The following is a 16,518-nucleotide window of genomic DNA, read 5'->3' as shown; positions in this document are numbered from 1 at the left end:
GTGGGTAAGAACCTCACTTCTTCAGATGCAAGTCTTGCATCTGAAGAAGTGAGGTTCTTACCCACGAAAGCTTACGCTCCCAATACTTCTATTAGTCTTAAAGGTGCCACAGGACCCTCTGTTGCTTTTTACAGATCCAGACTAACACAGCTACCCCTCTGATACTATGAATACTGCTGTTTGTTAATTCCTTAGCACTTGCATTTCCTGCTACTAAAAGTACCCTTTGGCCCTTTAGAATGGTAATATTTTTGATACTGCTAGCCAAAATAAATTCTTAGGCAGATATGGTCACAGTCTTCTAATATTTAATTGAAAGATTTTGAGGAATATTCTTTGCCTTATTAGTTACATTAGTAATATATTAATTATACCTTGTTTTAGGAAGAAAAGTTGCTGAAAACACTTATACAGCATGGAGTCCGTAGTGGAGTAACTGCCAGTCTCGAAATGGAAGTGGATGGACTGCCCTTCTACAACATACACTCAGTTATAATTGAAAAACTGCTGGAGCAGATACCATGATGACTTTTCCCTAACCATTTCTAAACTCTAAAGTTTCTATTAGATTCTCTCTCCACCCCAATCTAACAACAAGGTATGGAAGACCAGAAAAGGCTTGTTCTATATATGTAGGTACTTATATGGTTGTAGCAGGGCGGACTCAGCCCTGCAGCACCTCCTGCTGGTCTCTTAGGGAATTAGCTCGATTTCCAGCCCAGAGCGCCCTCTGCAGTCTGGTGATCCACTACCGCTTGGCCCCCATTTTCCTCCCTGGACTCCGGTGCCCCGTTAGCTGAGGTGCTGCCCCCTGGCAGTAACCCCTTTCTCTCAGGGTCTCCCCTCCCCAGGAAACCCCCACCCACTATCCCCACCTCACCTCAGTATAAGGCTACTGCCAGTCATCATCTAGCCTCACGCCCTGGGGCAGACTGCAATATCAGCCTACTCATCACCAGCAAGGTTGGGTTTGGACCTGCTGCCTTTGCCTACCCCTGGGCTGACCCTCTGCAACCCCCAGTACCAGTTGGCCTTATGCTAGGCCGCAGCCTGGGGCTTTCCAGGCTGGAGCTCCCCAGCTCCTCTGCCTTTCCCCAGCCCTGCTCCACTCAGGTACCCTGTCTCTAGCCCCCTGCAGCCAGGCCCTTCTCCCTCTACAGGCAGAGGGAGACTGTTTGGCCTCTGGCTCACAGCCTTTTTATACAGGCCCAGCTGTGGCTGCTTCCCCAATCAGCCCAGCTTTTAGAGCTTTTCCCCTGCCCCAGCCCTCTCCCAGGGCTGTCTTTAAACCCCTCTGGGCAGGAGCGGGTAACCACCCTGCTACAATGGACTCCATGGGAGGGAGGGATAGCTCAGTGGTTTGAGCATTGGCCTGCTAAACCCAGGGTTGTGAGTTCAATCCTTGAGGGGGCCATTTAGGGAACTGGGGTAAAAAATCTGTCAGGGGGTTGGTCCTGCTTTGAGCAGGGGATTCAACTAGATGCCCTCCTGATTAAAAAAACCAGGCCTTGTACTCCCCGGTGCATACTTCAGGAGGTGTGGGCCGCTTTGCCGCCTGCTGCTTGGGCCTACCTCGACTGGGTCCTGCGAGAGGGTACGCCCCCTCCACCCTGGGCCCTCTGGACCTTTTCATCGGGCCCCTGCCCTGTGGACCTAACTGGCCCCCCCCACCCCTTCTCTGTGAGCCGGCTGCACAACTTGCAGCCAGTTCGTTTCCAGACTATGCCAAGAAAACATCTATACACGCTCATGCTCCACACCCTTCACTTCCTCACCCTTGTGTCCCACCCCAACCCAAAGTGGCAGGACTTCCTGCCACCTTTAGAGGGTGAGAAGCCCCAGTGGGCCAGCCTATATTCCACCCTGGTCCCGAGGCCCGCCGGGGATATCAGCTGGCGGCTCCTTCACGGGGCCATGAGTACGGGCGTGTATTTGGCATGGTTTACCCCTGTCCCAGACACCTGCCCCTTCTGCAACGTGAGGGAGACCCTGGTGCACCTTTACTTGGAGTGTGCCAGGTTGCAGCCCCTGTACCGGCTCCTCAAGAATATTCGGTTACGTTTCTGGCTGCGCTTTTCCCCTCACCTCCTCCTCTATGCACTCCCTATCTCTGGCCCCACAAAGTCATGGGTCAACTTCCTCCTGGCCCTGGCTAAAACGGCCATATATAAAACCAGGGAGAGGTGGTCTCCAATGGAGACTCCTGTGACTGTGGGCCCTGTTTCCGATCCTCTGTCCGTTCACGTATCTGGGCAGAGTTCCTCTGGGCGGCGTCCACTGGCTCCCTTGACGCCTTTGAGGAGCAGTGGGCGCTGTCCAGGGTTCTCTGCTCGGTGTCCCGATCAGGCTCCCTTCTTTTGACCCTGTTACCACACTCCTATCCCTGTTATTTCATTAGTTGTCCCCCAAAATCAGTTGGGTTTCGGGTCCTGTGGATCCTTGCCTTAGGCTGGGGAGGATCCTTTAGCAGTGGGCGGGCTTCTGCCTGCCCCCTTCCAGGAACCCAATAGGTACAGTGGCCTCCATCACTAGTGTCTGAGCACCTCACAATCATTAATGATTATCCTTCTAACATTGCTGTGAAATAGGGAAGTTTCATTAGCCCCATTTGGCAGATGAAGACATGAGAGCTGGAGAAATTAAATTATTTCATCAAGATCACGCAAGGCGTCTGACACAGACATGATTGCAGCTCTCAAGGATCCCAGGCTTGTGCCTTCACCACAAGACCATCTTTCCTGTTTGATAAGTATAAAACTCTTAGTTATGACTCACTCATACAGCCTATGGCCTTATATAGTAAAAGGTGACCCATGTTTCATGAAAAAAATCAAGTGTCTCTTGCCATTAAATGCAGAAGTGTTATAACCCCATTGCTTGTTCCTGTTTTACTAAGCCACATAGCTGCAACAGAAAGTAGTGCTTGTAGCAACTTGTTTTTTAAAAGACAGTATGGCAAGCAGCTCCAATAAAGGTGCAGGTTAAAAAAAAAGAGGCTTTATGGCAGTGAAAGTCCTAAATGTATCATCTACACCAGAGGTTCTCAAACTGTGGTCCGCAGACAACCAGTGGTCCGTGAGCTCCATTCAGGTAGTCCGCGGCTAGTTCCCTCTAAGGTGCGTGCCTTGGGCAGCCACATACAAGATAATGAAGGGCCACCCATCTAATTAGTGGAGCCACGTAGGCGGGGTTCCACTAATTAGGTACCTGGACCCTGGAGAAGACACACATGTAAGGTGATGTGGTGGCCTTGGGGGGGAATAAGGGGTAGGTGGGAGAGAGCAGAGGGGTGAGAAGGGGGGTGGTGGAGTGAATTTGGGACACGCAGGGCTGCAGCGACCAGAGAAAGAGGCAACTTTCCCCAACTCCAGGGCTGTGGCTGGCAGGGAGTGACGGCCCTCCTTCCCAGTCTCAGCTCTGTGGCTGCTGTGGCGGGGCAGAGTCCCCTCCCCCCCCGTTTCCACTGCCGTGGCAGGGGAGAGAGGGCACAGCCATCGCATTAGAAAGGTAAGACTATTGATATTAAAATACGAGTTGTGTGCCTTTATGTGTAGAACCCAAAAACATTAATTATTATTAAGGGTTTTTTTTATACAGTGCTTTTATCCAAAGCGCTTTACAATAGTTAGCTAACGGTACAACAACATTTGGAAAGATCATTACGTGGTCTGCCGAGACCCTCAGCAATTTTCAGGTGGTCCGTAGGGAAAAAAAAGTTTGAGAACCACTGATCTACACAGTTCCTGCAGCCCCTCTGACTGTGTATTCTTTTGATCGTCAATAAACAAGGGAAGCTTTACCAGAACTAGTGAAATAATAGTAGCATTGCATGACTCCTATGTAAAGCATGGGGAAATAATGAAACTGACATTTTGCAGCAATTTCCCTTTGGTGAGAGAGAGAGGCCTGGTTTGTGTGGGTCTCTCTCACATCTGCATCCACACACAGTCCAGTGTGTGGATGAAGGCACTCCACTAACAGACTGCATTTACTTAACTCTATAACCACCAATTAGCAGCTGTAACAAATGTATTTTACAACACTACATTTAGTCAAGAGTGTTTGTCATAACTATAAAGGGAAGGGTAACAGCCCTCCTGTGTCCAATACTATAAAATCCCTCCTGGCCAGAGACTCCAAAAGCCTTTTACCTCTAAAGGGTTAAGAAGCTCAGGTAACGTGGCTGACACCTGACCCAAAGGACGAATAAGGGGACAAGATACTTTCAAATCTTGGTGGGGAGAAGGCTTTTGTTTGTGCTTTTTGTTTTGGGGGTTGTTCGCTCTTGGGACTATGAGGGACCAGACATCAATCCAGGCTCTGCAAATCTTTCTGAACAAGTCTCTCATATTTCAAACTTGTAAGTAACAGCCAGGCAAGGCGTGTTAAGTTTATCTTTGTTTTCTCAACTTGTAAGTGTTCCTTCAGCTAGAGGATTTACCTCTGTTTGCTGTAACTTTGAACTTAAGGCTAGAGGGGGGTTCCTCTGGGCTCTTTAAATCTGATTACCCTGTAAAGCTATTTTCCATCCTGATTTTACAAAGATGATTTTTACCTTTCTTTCTTTAATTAAAAGCCTTCTTTTTAAGAACCTGATTAATTTTTCCTTGTTTTAAGATCCAAGGGAATTGGATCTGGACTCACCAAAAATTGGTGGGGGGAAAGGTGGGGGATGGTTAAATTCTCCTTGTGTTAAGATCCAAGGGTTTAAATCAGTGTTCACCAGGAAACTGGTAAAGAAGTCTCTCAAGGCTACCCAGGGAAGGGAGTTAGTACTTGGGAGTGGTGGTAGCAAAACCAGATCTAAGCTGGTAATTCAGTTTAGGGGTTCACATGCAGGTCCCCATATCTGTACGCTAAAGTTCAGAGTGGGGAAGGAACCTGGACAGTGTTTGAATTAGTAAGTCTTTATCCCCTCCCATCTTCCATCCAAATATGGGGATATGTCAGATAGCTATTACTGGGAAATACTAAATTTAACACTTTGTTGTTTTTCTAAAAATAATAATAAAAATCCCAGCTCTTTTTCATTAATGAGACTTTAATCTGGTGGTGATGTATAGCATTTTCCTGACAACTGCAGTGTGGCATATGATGTTATATGCAGAGTAAAAGGCAGTCATAGTGAAAATCTGTGATGATAAAACTCCTGGTATAGTCGTGACATTAAAATTGCACCTGTCCGGCAGGATGAATTTCATTAAGCAACACTGAGTTCATGTTTAGAAAAAGAAAACCACAAACACCTCCCTTTCTGTAGGACAGATGGAATTTTAAAGTTCTAAGGGCCAAATTCTGACTCAGTTGCACAGGTTTCAATCTGCTTTTACACTGACAATGAAACTTGGCCCCATGCATGTACCAACTCAGATTAGCCTTATTCTGCTAGATGACAGTTGCATGTAAAATGCCATACTCTTCATTCCAGCTCCATATTTTAAGTGACATGGAAGACTATAAAGTAGCTAAACATAAACAAGGCAACAACTGCCTTCAAGCTTCTTAATCTAAAACTGGTGTGTGCCAAACACCATCTTAGCTCAGGGAGAATGAATAGTTAAAGATGTGTTTGTGCAGGCTGCATTCCCAACAACATTCTAGATTTGCTTTAGTGCAATTTGGAACTGCTGCCATGTGACCTAGAGGGCACCAAAAGGGCAGAATGGAATGGGAAAAGTTTGGAAGGAAGTAATGTTAAACAACAATGATCAGGAGAAAAGTGCGTCTATAAGGAAATCAACCCAGCATCGTGGGAGCTCTCAGCATAAAGAAATTTAAATGAACTAAACAAGCTGAGTGTTAATGTAAACAGACCTAATCCTCTTTTGGGAGTGGGGATATGATTTCTTTTGGCACAAGAAGGGAAGAGAGAATGATCTGAAGTATCACAAATGGACTCTGTGGGCCAAAGCCAAAAGATAGTTACTCCAATCACAGATCAAATCAATACAGGAGAAAAATATAATCAACGCATTATTTATTAAACACATTCCCTAATTATTTCTAGTGTATACTTTCACAGTGATTTTCAGTGCAGCGTTCAGTATGTATTATTTGTTAAGCATACAGACAACACAAATCAGACACAAGATGCAAAAGGTCTGCCTTTGAATGTCTTTTTAAATATATTGGGTATTTACATTGCTGTGTGTTATTGTCTGTCTGTGTGTTGCACTGCACAGAATTAGTGTGTTTTAAGGAGAACTTTGAAAGCAGAAGGTGGATGCCAGGAGCAACAGTGCAGGTGGGATTTTAGGGTGTAAGGGGCAGAAGGCAAGAAGGCACAAAAATTAGACTTCAAAAAGGAGATGAAGTAAAGGTGAGGCAGTATTGATTAGCAAAGCAAAGATGTATAAGAAACAAGATGTGGGTAGGAAGCATTGTGGGAGTCTATACATATGCGATTCTCCATTCTTTTATTGCTAATACATTTCGTTGTAGAATAGTAACTCCCTATGTTTTTTCTGGTCCCTCTGTGTAAACCAAAAGCCATTATGGATCACTTTACATACAATGCATTTTGACACTGCATTCCAGGAAAAGTGGTTCCCTTTATAACAAATCAAACTATAGAATTTTAAAAAAATCTGTTGGGGAACACAGAAGTTAAACTCATCCTGTTCAACACGCTGTCTGCCCTACAATTTATTATAATTTAAGTGCCTTTATGCTCTGTGCTGCACAAAACACCAGAAACATGGAAAAACACAACAATTCAAATTTTAAACTGGTTAGCGGAGTATGGATTTAAATGAATGTGTATCCTCAAATACTGTGAATCAGTGCACTGGCATGTGGTGTCAACTCTATCTGTGCCCCCAAACTAATGCTTCCTTTGAAGTCCATGGAATAAATAAATTGCCTACTAAGTTCCAGATCGAGTGTCCACTGAAGTCAGTGAGAATCAGTGGCACTGGACCAAGCCCAAAGAGCAGTGGCTCAAGACCCAACAGACATTAACTAAACTATCAGTTATGGAAAAAAGCTTCATTGTGAATTCTCTTCTAATATATCCCTCATGATTTTGTTGGCTTGTTTCTTTGCTTTTTTAGTTTGGCTGTGTCTTTGCATTCCCTGCTCACTGGTTGTTGCATGGCGTGAGGATGATTGGGACAAAGTTACAGAAATCATACACATACACAAAAAAATGTTCTTTTGGGAAATGTTTATCACTTCATTTTACATAATTTGTTCCATCTTCCACCTTTTCAGCAAGGTGATCGCAGAGTTTGACAGCTTTCTCATATAGTCAATACATGGACAAACAATCAACAATTAAAGACCATTATGGAAAATTCACACCACTAACATCTTATTTCAGCCAGTCCAGTCATCAGAAAAGCAGTTTCCCCATGACTAGCGCTATACTGAGTCAGTAATATATACATGTGACCTGAGCTAAACTGACCTGGTGTATATTTTCCCTGCCCTATGTCAAGACCCAGGTTACTCAAGGGAACTAAGGAATTCCCCCTGTGGAAAGAGTATCAACTCAGCTCTGCTTACAGTACTGATGAGTTATTAAGCTCTTTAGAATGTAAAGCAGTTGCAATACATTTATAAACCAAAGACTGAAGCCCAAACTTAGACCTGGAAACTTTAGATCAGTCTACCTTTCTAATGGGTGCTAAAGTCTGTCTATACTGGCGATGGAAGAATCTTTCATTTCATTAACAGTATGTAGTTTGTTTAATAACTCTGGCTCTTCAACTGCTGGTACACTGTTGCTTTTTCTGAGGGTTTCTGGAGTTTTCAGCTGGTAGGATACCTGGGGTTTAGTCCTTAAACATCTTAGGCATGTTAAACCAGAGTCTCTCATTTTGACAAAATTCTGGTAGGTGGTCTCATTGGAAAAGCAGTACAATACTGGGTCAGCAACACAGTTAAAACTAGTCAACAAGAGAGAAAAGTGGTAAATATTAAAGATTTTCTCTGCAAACTTGCAGTTGTTCTCAAATAAGCTGCGAATTACCAACAGGATGTGGTATGGTCCAAAGCAAACCAAGAAAATGAGAACTGTGCTTGAAACCAGACGTTTAATTTGGATTTTTGTCTTCTTTTGAGTACCATGGCTCTTGCGGACAACTCGTAAAATGCCACAGTAAGAAAAGAGCAGTAGGAAGAAGGGGAAAAGGAAACCAGCAAAGAAGCGGTAGTAATTGGTATTGTGCTCCCAATCTTTGATGGGATAATGTTCAAAGCATATCATATGACTGTCTGCATCCTTAGTAATATCAGCATGCTTAAAGACAAACCAGCTCATCAGAATTTCCTTGCCCCAGATTATGATGCTCACTACCACAGCAGCCTTTATTGTCCGAAACTGATAGAAACGAAAAGGATGTACCACTGCTAGATAGCGGTCAATGGAGATGCAGCAGAGGAAGCCCACACTGATGTAGATGTTCTCATACAGGAGTATGCCACAGATTTTGCACAGATTTTCGTCGTAGGTCCAGTTGTCATGCTGCAAAACGTACTGGAGCCAGAAAGGCAAAGAGAAGATGTAGAACAAGTCTGCTATAGTCAAATTGCACAGATAGATCCCCAGTTCGTTTTTGGCCCTGATCTGTAGGTACCCATAGTACAGCGAGAGGCAGTTAGCTGGGAGACCTACTACAAAGACAAGTATGTATATAGTGGGGGATAAAGTCTGGTGTATGCTGTGATTAATGGTGCACTCATTAGAATTATTAGTCATAGTCTGTGTGAAATCCTGCATCTTCTAGCAGTGACCATACATCTCTCATCAGGGTCCCAAAGAGGGAGATGTAAATTTTAATTTCATCCCGTTTCATAAGTTACTCATTTCTTCCGCACTGTCTTCCTACTGAGGTGGCTGTCTGCCTTAGGATCCTAGCAACCTGAAAGTAAAACATATGAAAGTTCTTATGAGGAATATCACTGAAAAATGGTATCATTTTCAATAAACTGAATTGTCCTAGCCCTGAGCTCTCTCAAGTTCTTTAACACAAGACCTGCCTCAGAAATCTCATAATTTCAGAATTGTAAATACATGAATATAGCATCTTCCACCAAAGCATTTCACTTTACAAACATTCATCAGTTTAGCCTCACAATCATGCTATCAGATAAGGAAATATCTCCATTTTACAGATGAGGCACAGAGATATTAAGTTAGTTGCTCAGGATAACATGCTTCCTGAGGCAGAGTAGTGAATAGAGTCCTATTCAGACTTTGGGTATGTCTACACTACGCGATTAATCCGAATTTATAATTCGAATTTGGGAAACAGATTGTATAAAGTCAAATGTATCCGGCCACACTAAGCACATTAATTCGGCGGTGTGCGTCCAGGTACCGGAGCTAGCATCGATTTCTGGAGCGTAGCACTGTGGGTAGCTATCCCATAGTTCCCGCAGTCTCCCGCGCCCATTGGAATTCTGGGTTGAGATCCCAGTGCCTGATGGGACAAAAAACATTGTCGCAGGTGGTTCTGGGTACAGCTTCACCCCTCTCTCCCTCCCTCCCTCCCTGCATGAAAGCAACGGATGGCAGAGAACCATTTCGCGCCTTTTTTCCTGGGTGAACACTGCAGACTTCACACCATGGCAAGCATGGAGCCCGCTCAGCTCAAGACAGCAGTCATGAACATTGTAAATACCTCGCGCGTTCTCGTGGAGTTTATGCTGAGCCAGGACCAGAAAAACGAGGCGAGGAGGCAGCGGCGGCGCAGCGACAAGCGTGATGAGGACATGGACACAGACACAGAATTCTGTCAAACCGCGGGCCCCGGTGCTTTGGAGATCATGTTGTTAATGGGGCAGGTTCTATCCATGGAACGCCGATTCTGGGCAAGGGAAACAAGCACAGACTGGTGGGACCGCATAGCATTGCAGGTGTGGGATGATTCCCAGTGGCTGCGGAACTTTCGCATGCGTAAGGGCACTTTCATGGAACTTTGTGACTTGCTGTCCCCTGCCCTGAAACGCCAGAATACCAAGATGAGAGCAGCCCTCACAGTTGAGAAGCGCATGGCAATAGCCCTGTGGAAGCTTGCAACGCCAGACAGCTACCGGTCAGTCGGGAATCAATTTGGAGTGGGCAAATCTACTGTGGGGGCTGCTGTGATGCAAGTAGCCAAAGCAATCACTCAGGTGCTGCTACGAAAGGTAGTGACTCTGGGAAATGTGCAGGTCATAGTGGATGGCTTTGCTGCAATGGGATTCCCTAACTGTGGTGGGGCGATAGATGGAACCCATATCCCTATCTTGGCACCAGAGCACCAGGGTACCCAGTACATAAATCGCAAGGGCTACTTTTCAATGGTGCTGCAAGCACTTGTGGATCACAAGGGACATTTCACCAACATCAACGTGGGCTGGCCGGGAAGGGTTCATGACGCTCGCGTCTTCAGGAACACTACTCTGTTTAAAGGGCTGCAGCAAGGGACTTACTTTCCGGACCAGAAAATAACCGTTGGGGATGTTGAAATGCCAATAGTTATTCTTGGGGACCCAGCCTACCCCTTAATGCCATGGCTCATGAAGCCATACACAGGCAGCCTGGACAGGAGTCAGGAGCTGTTCAACTACAAGCTGAGCAAGTGCAGAATGGTGGTAGAATGTGCGTTTGGCCGTTTAAAAGGTCGCTGGCGATCATTATTGACTCGCTCAGACCTCAGCCAAACCAATCTCCCCATTGTTATTTCTGCTTGCTGCGTGCTCCACAATCTCTGCGAAAGTAAGGGGGAGACCTTTATGGCGGGGTGGGAGGCTGAGGCAAATCACCTAGCTGCTGATTACTCACAGCCAGACACCAGGGTGATTAGAAGAGCACACCAGGAAGCGCTGTGCATCAGAGAAGCTTTGAAAACCAGTTTCATGACTGGCCAGGCTACAGTGTGAAATATCTGTTTGTTTCTCTTTCATGAAAACCCGCCCCCTTTATTGACTCATTCTCTGTAAGGAACCCACCCTCCCCCTTTCCCCAGCTTGCTTTCAAACCAAATAAAGTCACTATAATTTAAAAATCATTTATTCTTTATTAATAGATTATAAAAAGAGGAAGGGAACCCGGGTGGGGTTTGGGAGGAGGATCGGTGGGAAGGAAAAGGCCACTAAAAAAAGGTTAAAAAAATGACAGCCTTTTGCTTGGGCTGTCCACTGGGGTGGAATGGGAAGGTGTACGGAGCCTCCCCCCCCCCCCCCGCGTTCTTACACATCTGGGTGAGGAGGAACATGGGGAGGGGGGAGGAGGGTTATACAGGGGCTGTAGCGGCATTCTGTTTTCCTGCAGCCGTTCCTGAAGCTCCACCAGATGCCGGAGCATGTCTGTTTGCTCACACAGCAGCCCCAGCGTTGCATCCTGCCTCCTCTGATCTTCCTGCCGCCACCTCTCATCTCGAGCATCTCTCCTGTCCTCACATTGGTCCCTCCTGTCCTCACATTCACTGGCTTCTTTCCTATACTTTGAAACCGTGTCCTTCCACTCATTCAGTTGAGCTCTGTCACTGCGGGTTGATTCCATGATTTCTGCAAACATCTTGTCTCGCGTCTTCTTTTTCTGACACCTTATCTGTGATAGCCTTCGGGACGGAGGAGGGAGGCTTGAAGAATTTGCAGATGCTGTAGGGAGGGGAAAAAAGAGAGAATTTTTTAAAAAGATACATTTTGCAGAACAATGCTTATACTCTTTCACGGTGACCAACACTATTCACATTACATAGCACATGTGATTTCTGTGCAAGGTCGCATTTTGCCTCTTAATACTGAGTGCCTGTGGCTTTGCTGCTAGAGATCACAGGTCCAGGCAACAGAATTCGGCTTGCATGCGGCCATGATAAGCCATTGTCTTTCGGCTTCTGCGCCCTCCTTTCCCACATACCAAGCAAAGCCCATTGAGTGCTGCGGTTTTCCTGTTAACATTCAGCAGCAGCAGAAAACAAACTAACCACCCCCCCATCCAATTCTCTGGATGATCGCTTTATCCCTCCCCCCACCGCGTGGCTGGTATCAGGGAAGATCCCTGCTAGCCAAACGCGAAAAGCTCAGGGCCAATTCCCCCCCCTGCGCTTGGCTAACTGCAGGGAAGGATTTCTTTTCAGCCACAGGCAAACAGCCCAATAGGAACGGCCACCTCTGTCCCCTTAATTAAGTTCCCCTATTTCAACCAGGTTACCATGAGCGATATCACTCTCCTGAGGATTACACAGCAAGATAAAGAACGGATGTTGCTTGAATGCCAGCAAACACCGGGACCATACGCTGCCAGGCTTTGTCAGGCAATGATACCAGATTACTTGCTGCAAGCATGGCGTGGTCAAGTGTCCTACCATGGAGGACGGAATAAGGCTGCACTGCCCAGAAACCTGGTGGCAAGGCTTTTGGGGTACCTCCAGGAGAGCTTCATGGAGATGTCCCTGGAGGATTTCCACTCCATCCCCAGACACGTTAACAGACTTTTCCAGTAGCTGAACTGGCCGCGAATGCATCCCAAGTCCTCAGGGCAAAGTAATCATTAAAAAACGCTTGCTTTTAAAACAAGTTTTATATTTTAAAAGGTAAACTCACCTGAGGTCCCTTCCATGGGGTCATGGTCTTGGATACTGGCTTGGGAGGGTTGGGAGGGTACTTCAGTCAGGCTGAGAAAAAGATCCTGGCTGTTGGGGAGAACGGAGTGCTGGGTGCTCTCTGCAAGCTCATCCTCCTCCTCCTCCTTCTCCTCCTCCTCTTCCCCATCCGCAGAATCCTCAGGTGTAGCTGATGAGACTATCTCCGACCCGGAATCCACGGTCACAGGTGGGGTAGTGGTGGCGGCCCCCCCTAGAATTGCATGCAGCTCGGCGTAGAAGCGGCATGTCCGCGGCTCTGACCCAGAGCGACCGTTTGCCTCCTTTGTTTTTTGATAGGCTTGTCTGAGCTCCTTGACTTTCACGCGGCACTGATCTGAGTCCCTATTGTGACCTCTCTCCATCATACCCTTGGAGATTTTTTCAAAAGTTTTGGCATTTCGTCTTTTAGAACGAAGTTCTGCTAGCACTGAATCCTCTCCCCATATAGCGATCAGATCCAGTACCTCCCGTACGGTCCATGCTGGTGCTCTTTTCCGATTATCGGACTGCATGGTTACCTGTGCTGATGAGCTATCTGTGGTCACCTGTGCTCTCCACGCTGGGCAAACAGGAAATGAAATTCAAATATTCCCGGGGCTTTTCCTGTCTACCTGGCCAGTGCATCCGAGTTCAGATTGATGTCCAGAGCGGTCACAATGGTGCACTGTGGGATAGCTCCCGGAGGCCAATACCATCGAATTGCGGCCACACTAACCCTAATTCGAAATGCTAAAATCGATTTTGGCACTACTCCGCTCGTTGGGGTGGAGTACAGAAATCGATTTAAAGAGCCCTTTATTTCGAATTAAATGGCATCGTTGTGTGGACGGGTGCAGGGTTAATTCGAATTAAGGCTGCTAAATCCGAATTAAAGTCGTAGTGTAGACCAGGCCTTTCTTATAGGGCATTGCAGCTATGGCAATTTAATTTCCTGAACAAAATGTATTGACTCAGCAATTTCTGCAAGGAAATTGCACTTTTCAAGCAGTCTCTCCTGCACAGACACAGTTGCAAAGCTGCTTTTCTCTATTGAAAGAATCTTGCTGGGAAAGATTTTCAGAATCCTGTAAAAATCTCTAATAACATATCCATTGTCTCTGCCCTGCAAGATATTCCATTGCAGATCTGCTTAATTACAATGGAGCCTCAAAAAACCCCCAGTCTGCTGCAAGTTTCACTTTGTACATCTCCACTGTACATGGGTATAAATATGTTCAGCTAAGGAACCCTTTTATAATCCAGAGCTCTAGCAATACAAGCCTTGTCTACACTACACAATTTTACAGTGTTTGAACATGGTTGTGAAGAGCTGACTACAGTTTAGCAGTCAATACAGACCACAATAAATTGTGCTCAGAATCAGGCAGCTAACTGATTAAATCCTGATCTCCACCAACCACTAAATCATGGTCAGCATTTGGTTATCTAACATGATTGTTCACAGGTGTGTTCAATCACAGTAAAAGTAAAGGCTTCAGTGTAGATGTTCAGGGGTGCAGGCCTGCTTACCTGTGTGAAGATAACCCTTTTTATATGGTGTATATTTCCTAAAGCTCAAATTAATATTAGGCAGTTCAAAAAATGCCAGCATTCCAAGGGAGAGTAGAAATGATCTTTAAGCTTCTGCAGGTTTCCTCTCCCTGTTTGATTTCAACCTAGTTGTATTTTTGTTTGTTTCCTTTCATCTCTGTGCAGTGTCAGGTTGTAGGAACCTTCCCAATGTAATGCAACAAAACAAAACTACCCTTTTCTACAGCAATTGCCCCAAACACTGCAGTAGTTGTATTGTGTGCTGCAGTGTTTGAGAATGTTACTGTAGAATTTTTTAGTGCTTTTTATAAAATTATTGTAGTCTTTTTCAAGGAGATAATGGGCTACGGTCCTTTAATGAGGACTACAAAGAAGTTTAAAAAATGTTACTTCTATATGTGATGAAGATGGTTGGAAGTGGTTTTCCCCCCAGACTAAAAACATTGACCTAGTCCTGCAAAGATTTATGCATGTTTCACTTTACTCACTGTGGAGTAGTCCCACTGAAGTCACAGCGAAGTTAAGCATAAACATGTCTTTGAAAGATTGTGCTTGTGGTGTTTTTTTTTGGCTTCCCTCCCCTTCCCATCAGGAATATCAGGCCTGCTTGAGGTTTTCTTAGGGATCTCAAATATGTTTGATATGAGCCCTTACATCCTGTGTGAAGGGATGGGCATCTTGAGTGCTTAATAAAGGCATCCAGTCATTATAGAGCCTTCCCAGTGAGACAAGACCAAAACCAACGGAACTAATTACTTGAGTAAGGTTTAGTTATGTGCCTAAAGATTGCAAGACTGGGCCTTAAATTCTAACTAATTGGTCTGTGTGCTTGTTTGGATGACCTGCATACCAGGAAGGCAGCATGAGCAAGAACACACATTTTGGGATGCTGTTTTTACACCTTTCCCCTAAACAATATTGGGGTGCAAAATAGTGGTCCTGTGGTGCAGGAGGACTGTTCAGGAGCAAGTCTTTCTCTGAGAATCAGTAGGACGCACTGCAGTGGGTGTGAGGCTGTGACGCTCAGTATAGGAAACATGGCTTCTTGTGCATATTTCAGATGGGTGGTTAGAAACCTCAATCCCATTTTCCCTAATCACAATAATACCATTTGACCATTAGGACAGCACATCCCTGAATTATTTGCCTAATCTTGGGTTTTCACTTTTAAGCAGTTATCTCGCTGATTTTATGTTTTAAAGCATACCTGTCAGGAAGTAAAATAATCTTTCATGCAACTTTCATTTAAATGATGATAATTGAAGACTGCAACTTTGGGTAACGTGTAACAGATTCAACAAGGTTTGAATCACCTCTGAGGTGAAGGAGGACCCTGGATCTCCCCGTGAGCAGGCTGGAACACTTTCACGCTATTCCACTCAGTAATCAGAAATATGAGACACTGGGCCGAATCCTGCTTACCTTTCTCATACCACTAATTTCTTTGACTGAAGCTAGTTTTGTATTAGACAAGCAGTATCCAGCGAAGTGCAGAGAGTTTAGTCTCCTGCTTGCGTTCTCATACAAAACTGTGCACCTCCACTGTAGACAGTGTCATAATTATTTTATGCATTAATCAAATGTGGCAGAAAAAAGGCTCTTTGAAGGGAACAAATCACAAGTATCAATGGTTTAATCTGAAGTTTGCTCTTCATTATGGCCATAAATCTTCTCCCATAGAATAAAAAGTGTGGAAATGTACTACCGAAGTCTTTAATTGTTATCCAGTTTATAACTCTACAGTGAATGCAGATTGCACTGAGACAAAAATCAGATGCAATCTGTATTTGTAAAGTGCTTTGCAAATGGTACTTTTCCTCCAAGGAACTCAAAATATTATTATTATAATATCAGTACTACTCCGTATGAAAACCAAATCCCATAAGTATGAGAAATCCCCAAGTTAGTTGGGTTTGTTTTCTGGAATCCTTTGCCAGAATTCAAAATGGAGGGCAGTGTGAAGGTCACAGCAAAAGTTTTCTTGAAACTAGGGTTACCATATTTTGAGCCTCCAAAAGGAGGACACTCCACCGGGCCCCGCCCCTAGTCCCGCCCCCGCCGCCCCCCGCCCCTTCCCCAAAGTCCCCGCCCCAACTCCGCCCCCTCCCCTGCTTCCCACGAACATTTGATTCGCGGGAAGCCTGAAGCAGGTAAGAGGGGGTGTGGGGGGAGGAGGTGCAGCGCAGGCTGGCCCCCCCCGACGTTTCCAGCATGGGTTGGCTCGGGCCCTGGACTGCTGGCCCCGGGCCCGGCCGAGCACCCCTGGCCCGCCCAGCACTGCCGGTCCCCGGCCCGGCCCCTGGCCCCCCAGCTGAGAACCCCCTGGCCTCGCCGGCTCCCGGGCCCCCGGCCGAACACCCCTGGCCCACTCAGCACCCCCCAGCCCCGCCGGCCCGCTCAGCACCCCCTGGAC

The 16,518-nt window shown here is 45.9% G+C and overlaps 2 protein-coding genes across 11 annotated transcripts in view; one reads left to right on the top strand and one right to left on the bottom strand.

The window, feature by feature from the left end:
- The window catches only part of DGLUCY (D-glutamate cyclase), a 94,362-nt gene extending 91,489 nt beyond the window's left edge, over window positions 1-2,873 (top strand). For 6 of the 7 annotated variants that reach the window (XM_034768093.1, XM_034768092.1, XM_034768096.1 and 3 more), the window contains one exon: window positions 385-890. In XM_034768093.1, coding sequence (XP_034623984.1) covers window positions 385-525 — 141 coding nt within the window. In that variant the 3' untranslated portion in view covers window positions 526-890. Of the gene's footprint in view, window positions 1-384; window positions 891-2,588 lie in introns of those variants that run through there. The other variant, XR_004645444.1, reaches the window with a different exon arrangement.
- Window positions 2,874-6,682: 3,809 nt separating this feature from the next.
- Window positions 6,683-16,518, bottom strand: part of GPR68 (G protein-coupled receptor 68) — a 32,816-nt gene continuing 22,980 nt past the window's right edge. For 2 of the 4 annotated variants that reach the window (XM_034768100.1, XM_034768101.1), the window contains exon 2: window positions 6,683-8,864. In XM_034768100.1, the coding sequence (XP_034623991.1) occupies window positions 7,628-8,722 (1,095 nt within the window). In that variant the 5' untranslated portion in view covers window positions 8,723-8,864 and the 3' untranslated portion in view covers window positions 6,683-7,627. The remainder of the gene's footprint in view (window positions 8,865-16,518) is intronic. The other 2 variants (XM_034768099.1, XM_034768098.1) reach the window with 1 other exon arrangement.

This window comes from Trachemys scripta, chromosome 4, assembly GCF_013100865.1.
Source record: "Trachemys scripta elegans isolate TJP31775 chromosome 4, CAS_Tse_1.0, whole genome shotgun sequence".
Classification (NCBI taxonomy): domain Eukaryota; kingdom Metazoa; phylum Chordata; order Testudines; family Emydidae; genus Trachemys; species Trachemys scripta.
This window is presented reverse-complemented; position numbering and strand designations above follow the sequence as displayed.